This window comes from Triticum dicoccoides, chromosome 6A, assembly GCF_002162155.2.
Source record: "Triticum dicoccoides isolate Atlit2015 ecotype Zavitan chromosome 6A, WEW_v2.0, whole genome shotgun sequence".
In the NCBI taxonomy this organism is placed as follows: domain Eukaryota; kingdom Viridiplantae; phylum Streptophyta; class Magnoliopsida; order Poales; family Poaceae; genus Triticum; species Triticum dicoccoides.
The window spans coordinates 366,156,075-366,163,979 of NC_041390.1; the positions used below are offsets into that span (position 1 = coordinate 366,156,075).

A 7,905-nucleotide genomic window follows, 5' to 3' on the forward strand; every position below is an offset into this window, starting at 1 on the left:
CTTCGGATTCTTCTCCAGTCTCACCGTCTGCGTCGCTACCGTTGTGACTGCGGGGGATGTTGAGTATAAGGATTATTAGGAAGTATAGGATAGACTAGGATTTGGTCCTACCTTGTCTTGTACTCCAAGTTGGTCTTTGTACTCCTATATATATGCCTACGAGGCTCAAGCAATACATCAACTATTCCATAAAATCCCTCTCACTAAAGAAAGCAATGGGCTTCCTTTCTTTGAGATAGGACAGCTCCAATGCCTACTCCACTTGCATCACACTCCAACTCAAAAGTCTTGTTGAAATTAGGTAGCACTAATACAGGAGCTTGCTGAAGTTTTTGCTTAATCTCATTGAAACTAGCTTCAGCCGCTCTGTCCATTGAAGCTTTCCTTTCTTCAGGCACTCGGTAATTGATGCCATGATAGTGCTAAAATTCTTCACAGGTCGCCTATAGAAAGTTGCAAGGCCATGAAAACTTCTTACCTCAGAAATGGTCTTCGGAGTTGGCCATTCTCGGATTGCTTCAACCTTTGAGTCATCAACACGAATACCGTCACATGCTATGATGAATCCTAGGAAAAGAAGTTGTGTTTGCAGGAAAACACATTTCTTTAAGTTGACGTAGAGCTCATTTTCCCTTAGTACTTCTAGCACCTTTGGAATGTGATCAAAGTGTTCATCCCCATCTTTGCTATAGATCAAGATGTCATCGAAATAGACCACAACAAAGTGGGATAAGAAGGGTCGAAGGACTTGATTCATCAAGTGCATAAAGGTTCTTGGTGCATTTGAGAGCCCAAATGGCATGACTAGCCATTCAAACAGCACTTCTTTTGTCTTGAAGGCTGTTTTCCATTCATCCCCGGGTCTAATACGGATTTGATGATATCCACTTCTTAAATCCAGCTTTGTGAACACTCTTGCTCCACTAAGTTGGCCCAACATATCATCCAGATGGGAAATAGGGAATCTATACCTTACGGTGATCTTGTTAATGGTTCTACTATCCGTACACTTGCACCAAGACCCATCTTTCTTTGGCGCGAGCAGGGCTGGTACAGCACATGGGCTAATACTTTCTCGAATGTGCCCCTTTTGCAGCAATTCCTCCACTTTCTCCTTCAATATATCATGCTCTTTTGGGCTCATTCGATAGTGTGGAAGATTAGGAAGACTTGCTCTCGGAATTAAGTCAATCCTATGTTGAATTCCTCTCGTCGGTGGTAGGCCTTGTGGCTCTCCAAGTATGTTCTAAAATTCTGCCAATAAACCACGTACCTTTGCTGGAATTTCAACGGTCAGGTGCTCTTCTCCTTTTACAACAAGTGCAGCATACAAATCTGCCTCCTTCAAGTCTTCCATAAACTCATGAGAGGTATGATAGATGGTTAACATAGTTTTCCCCTCCTCCTTAGAGGTATTACCTTCAGTTTTGTTTGGTCTTTCTCTTGTTCCAAATGAAATAGTAAGAATTTTCCTTGCCCTTGAGTGTAGTATCCACATCAAATTGCCAAGGTCTCCCAAGAAGAACATTGCTAGCGTCCATATCAACTACGTCACACAACACATTTGAGCGATAATGCTTGCCCAAAGAAAGTGGCAGGTTGCATTGTCTGGTGATCCTCATATTCACTCCTTTCTTGATCCACCCAATAGTGTAGGGGTTTGAATGATCATGAGTATCAAGCTTTAAATGGTTCACCAACTTCTGGGAGATAAGATTCTCGCAACTGCAACTATCAATCACTAATTTGCATACCTTGCCATTCACTGTGCATTTGCTCTCAAATATTTTCTTCAGTTGTGTGTCATCAGGTTGTGGTGTGGAACATAAGAGACGTTGAATCACACATACCACTTCACCTTCTTCTTGACAAACCTCTTGTCCCTCTACATCTTCAGATTCGTATTCTTCCTCATCGCCTTCACCATCATGGATAGTTGTGTTAACAAATTTCCTTAGTGGGCAACCGCTAGATATGTGTCCCTCTTCACCACATTTATAGCATTTTGGGCCTTCATTGGACTTACCCTTGATTCTAGTTTGCTTCTGGATGGGTCGTTTTGCATTTGGTGGAGCAGTCTTTTCTTCCACTCTATTAGGCTGACTCCTAGACGAGCCTTCGGCATGAGGATATGGAGGATATGGAGCCTTAGTTGCCTTTCTTGTCCTCACAAACCTCTCGGCCTTTAAGGCTAGAGCTTGTGCTTGATCAATTGACCAGATTTGTTGCATCATCAATCGATCTTGAATAGCATCATTGAGACCATTGATGTACCTTGCAACTTGTTGATCTTCAGTTTCAGCAAAGTTGCACCTCACTTGTAGCCTTAGAAACTCCTCCGTGTAATCTGAAACGGTCCTATTTCCTTGAGCACAATTTTGAAATTGGATAAATAGGATCTGGTCATAATCAGCGGGCAAAAATCTCCCTTTCAAGAGACTTTTCATTTGTTGCCAAGTTCTCACACGAGGTTCTCCTCTCAGCCTACGCCGCTCTTCTTGAACGCGATGCCACCATGCACCGGCTCCTCTTTTCAGCTTGTATGCGACCAAAGGAACTCTAGGATCTTCCGGAACCTCCACGACCTCAAAGAAAGTCTCCACTGCATATAACCAATCTAGGCACCCTTCAATATCAACATTTCCATTAAAAGTTGGGATCTCAGCTTTCACCTTGTATGTATCTCTTGTATATGTAGAGTCCCCGATATGCGTAGAGATCTGGTTCTTCAAGGACATCATCATATTCTTCACCTTCAGAAGCTTCAACATAAATTGGCCTTCTTGAAGCACGTTGAACAACATGTTGTTGTCGCGGTCTTGCTCCAAGATTACCTCTCCTTCTTAGATGAACATCTTCTTCTTTAGATGAATCTCCTTCATTTGTAGCAGGGGGACATCCTTTCTTATCATCTCAACTAGCTGGTCAAATCTCTGATTAAGATCTTCACGCAGCTCTTTGATTTGTTGTTCTGGAGCATCCATCCTCTTCTCCAATTGCTCCATTGCTTGCTGCAGCTTGCTCTCAAAGAGGACAGCAAGAACTAGTATGGGTCAACGAGGCTCTGATGCCACCTGAAGCAGCACAAAGGTTGTGGAGGAGCAACTCCACCTTGCTGCTACAATGTGTACAGCACAAGTGTTGAAGGAACAACTTCAACGTGTTGCGCTAGATATCGCTCTAGAGGCGAATGTAGGCCCATAAGGCAGCAAGAGTTCAATCCAGAACTCCTAGAGCACAAGATCTACTCCAAGATCTTAGATAAGAACAACAAGTTCTATTATAGGTAGTGGGTACATAGTCTCGGTTCAAAGTAGAGGTGAGGACCTCTATTTATAGGGCTTTGGGAAGCCTTCACATACTTCTACTTATAGCTGGAATACTCTAGAAACCATTATTTAAGTTTCACCATTCTACTCATAGCTAATCATAACTAGAAGACTCTAGAAAACAGTAGGTATGATAGAAAAGAAAAGAAGAGAAATACTCCCTCCGTCCGGAAATACTTGTCGGAGAAATGAATAAAAATTGATATATCTAGAACTAAAATATGTCTAGATACATCCATTTCACCCACAAGTATTTTCGGATGGAGGGAGTACTACACTAGAGTAGAAGTATCTAGAAGTACCCAAACAGATCTGGCATGTGTTTTTCTCTCTTCTTCTTTTTCTCTCATCTATTGTTCCTCATCAGAGGGAGTAAATATCTATATTGTATGTACAAGGGTACACCCAAGAATTCAGCTGGCTAGGATAACAGAACTGCTGCACCCAAGAGCATCCATCCAAACAAGAATTGAGGCCTTTCCTGATATCAAATGGATACTATTGATGATTCGATATTTTATAAACGTAAAAGTTACTACAGATGGTTGAATAAAAAAAACAAAATTAAGAAAAGATTGACCGGGAGAAGGAACAGGCCAGTTCTTCAAAGGAAGGGAGTGACACAATTAGGGGAAGACGAGATTACAAATACTAGACCAACCATGACATCCCTCAAGCCCATCCTGCTAAGAAATTATATCACGTAAACCCAAACAGCCATCAGGTCGAATGTGTCAAAAGGGATTGAACCTCAAAGCGGTCAAGAAGAAATGAATCTCCAGTCGTCCACAATTACTAGGGCCTCGTAGGTTTTATCAGGTCAAGTAGCTTCCCAAATTTCAAATACATTTTCCTTGCTGAGCTGGAATAGTAGAAATGCTAAGAATTGAAAAAAAATTGCAGAGATCGTGAGCTTTGCATACCTGCAATTGGATGGTAGTTACGTGAAACATTGGTGTTGTTGTTAGTAGTAGAAGGATAAATATGTAAACCCTTCAACTCAACTGCTTTAAAGTAACTGTTCATGGAATATAGTTTTAAAGTATATTTCTTTCTCTATGTGAACTGCAACTTCACACTATATATGTTCCATCAGAATAAACAGAAGCAGCCAGAGCGAAGAAAAAATGCCTAAATGTCCTACGAGTAGCAATAATGAAGTTTTGTGCACGAGACAAGCTGCTGCATCATACCAAGTGTGGTTCCCAATTCCAGGAACTGCTCATTCAATTTGTCTCGTCGCATTCTCTCACGGTCAGCCTTGTGAACCTTGCGAGCGGTAACCGAACTCTGGGCTTTACATTCCGTCCCTTGACTGTGAACAAAAGAAGGAACAGTTGTTATCAGCAGATACAATATTTAGATGTATGAGTAGCAATTGTTTTCTATAAAATCACATCAACACGTCAAGGCTACAAGAGAAGCATTCACATATGTTGAAATTTGTACTGTGGATCTCCATCATCACTTTGCTAATGGAAAATATTTTCAGTCAAGCATGTCTTATCCTAGTGGCCATAAATCCTATGCACAAAGATGACTTCTAGGAGTATAAGCGTTGTGTAAAATTTAACTTCGGATAAACCCAACGCGTCATCTAACAAAATAGTGGCATTGCCAACGCTGCAGATATCCACCGAATTCGACTACTGAAGCTGCCGGTTTGCATCATGAAATTAGCATTGCAGAATCGGCGAATCCCATTTCCCTCCAGAACTCCTCAGATTCGAGCAAAAAGCTGTTACCAGTTTTGATTGAAGGTCCGGGACCGGAACCTAATTTATTTCAGGTATATAAACAGGAGAATAATAAATAAATAAGAAGTGGCGTGGGCATGAGAACCTGGAATCGGCATGGCACGCGCCATGGTGTGAGTAGAAGAAGCCATCCTCCTGCGGATCCATGGTGGGGGCGGAGGCGCGTGGTCGCCTCCTTCCCAGTGGCGAGCCGTGCAAGCACAGAGGATGGATATCGCCTCCTTCCCATTGGTCAACGATGCGACAACGCGTACTAGTACACTAGCAGTATTATTTAGTCCCCATCGTATTTTTTATAAAGTTTAACCACTTACCCCCTCTCTTCCAAAATAACTACCTCAAGCTTAATACAACTTTGTACTAAACCTACTATAAAGTAGAGACATTTATTTTAAAACGGAGTGAGTACTTGACTAGTAAAATATTAATCCATGTCACAAAAAGTTATATTGTTGGATTTATATATCAATTTTGCTACGTAAACTTGCATGATCGATGTATTGACATCAGATTTTGGTATGATCAAAAACACAATTAAAATGGCTTCAAATAGAAAAATGCTCAAAGTGAGAAAATTATGTATCATCAAAATAAGAAATTTTGATATTTGGGTCATAGTCATCCGATCTCATCTCTAAGACAAAAGTTGTGTTCGAAGTACTGAAATTTTATATTTAGAACACTATTCTGCTGATTACGCCCCCAGACGGCCTCATATGAAAAAATGATCTGCACGAATTGTCTTGGTCTCATCGAAACTATCGGTTCTGATATAAAAATCGTCTCAAACCGAATTCGTATGCAAAAGTTAGACCTATCGAAATGCAGTCATGTCAGAAGGCGAAATATGGCGCGCCCCACCAGACACATGTTGTGACGCCCCCGATTTAATCGTACACTAATCATACGCAAACGTGTACGATCAAGATCAGGAACTCACGGGAAGATATCACAACACAACTCTACAAATAAAATAAGTCATACAAGCATCATATTACAATCCAAGGGCCTCGAGGGCTCGAATACAAGAGCTCGATCATAGACGAGTCAGCGGAAGCAACAATATCTGAGTACAGACATAAGTTAGACAAGTTGCCATAAGATGGCTAGCATAAACTGGGATACAGATAGAAAGAGGCGCAGGCCTCCTGCCTGGGATCCTCCTAAACTACTCCTGGTCGTCATCAGCGGGCTGCACGTAGTAGTAGGCACCTCCAGTGCAGTAGTAGCCGTCGTCAACGGTGGCGTCTGGATCCTGGGCTCCAACATCTGGTTGCGACAACCAGGTAGAATGGAAAGGGGGAAAAGAGGGAGAAAAGCAACCGTGAGTACTCATCCAAAGTACTCGCAAGCAATGATCTATACTACATGATGGGTATATGTGTAAAGGGCCATATCAGTGGACTGAACTGCAGAATGCCAGAATAAGAGGGGGATAACTAATCCTGTCGAAGTCTACGCTTCTGGCAGCCTCCGTCTTGCAGCATGTAGAAGAGGGCAGACTGAAGTCCTCCAAGTAGCATCGCATAGCATAAACCTAATCGATGATCCTCCCCTCGTCGCCCTGTGAGAGAGCAATCACTGGTTGTATCTGGCACTTGGAAGGGTGTGTTTTATTAAGTATCCGGTTCTAATTGTCATAAGGTCAAGGTACAACTCCAAGTCGTCTTGTTACCGAAGATCACGGCTATTCGAATAGTTTTACTTCCCTGCAGGGGTGCACCACATAACCCAACACGCTCGATCCCATTTGGCCGGACACACTTTCCTGGGTCATGCCCGGCCTCGGAAGATCAACACGTCGCAGCCCTACATAGGCACAACAGAGAGGTCAGCACGCCGGTCTAAATCCTATGGCGCAGGGGTCTGGGCCCATCGCCCTTTGCACACCTGCATGTTGCGAACGCGGCCGGAAGCAGAACTAGCCCCTTAATACAAGAGCATGCTTACGGTCCAATCTGGCGCGCGCCACTCAGTCACTGACATCACGAAGGCTTCGGCTGATACCACGACGTCGAGTGCCCATAACTGTCCCCGCGTAGATGGTTAGTGCGTATAGGCAAGTGGCCAGACTCAGATCAAATACCAAGATCTCGTTAAACGTGTTAAGTATCCGCGAACGCCGACTAGGGCCAGGCCCACCTCTCTCCTAGGTGGTCTCAACCTGCCCTGTCGCTCCGCCACAAAGTAACAGTCGAGGGCCGTCGGGAACCCAGGCCCACCTCTACCGGGATGGAGCCACCTGCCCCTTCAGCCCCCAACTCCGAACAGTACCATAGGTAATGTAACAGTGCAAAGTATATAGTATATGCCCGTGATCACCTCCCGAAGTGATCACGGCCCAGTAGTATAGCATGGCAAACGGACAAGAGTGTAGGGCCACTGATGGAACACTAGCATCCTATACTAAGCAGTAGGATAGCAGATAATGGTAACAACAGTAGTAGCAAGGACAGGCTATGCATCAGGATAGGATTAACAAGCTACACTACTCTAATGCAAGCAGTATAGGGAAGAGTAGGCAATATCTGGTGATTAAGGGGGGGGCTTGCCTGGTTGCTCTGGCAAGAGAGAGGGGTCGTCAACACCGTAGTCGTACTGGGTAGCAGCGGCGTCGGTCTCGGCGTCTAGCGAAAGAAGAGGGGGGAAGAAACAGTGAATATAATGCAAACAGATGCATAACGAAGCATGACAAAGCAAAGCGTGATGCTAGGCGTGCCCTAACGCGGTAAGAGGTGATACCGGGGAAGGGGGGAAACATCCGGGAAAGTATCCCCGGTGTTTCACGTTTTCGGGCAGAGGAGCCGGAGGGGGAAACT

The 7,905-nt window shown here is 43.8% G+C and overlaps 1 protein-coding gene across 2 annotated transcripts in view; it reads right to left on the reverse strand.

The window, feature by feature from the left end:
- The window catches only part of LOC119316926 (transcription factor bHLH121-like), a 10,107-nt gene extending 4,790 nt beyond the window's left edge, over positions 1-5,317 (reverse strand). For both annotated transcript variants that reach the window (XR_005153413.1, XM_037591316.1), the window contains exons 1-2: positions 5,172-5,317; positions 4,523-4,644 (exon numbers count right to left, since the gene is read on the reverse strand). Coding sequence is in view for 1 of the 2 variants with exons in the window: in XM_037591316.1 (XP_037447213.1) it covers positions 4,523-4,644; positions 5,172-5,233 (184 nt within the window). In the remaining variant the exon portion in view is untranslated. The remainder of the gene's footprint in view (positions 1-4,522; positions 4,645-5,171) is intronic.
- Between the last annotated feature and the right edge of the window lie 2,588 nt (positions 5,318-7,905).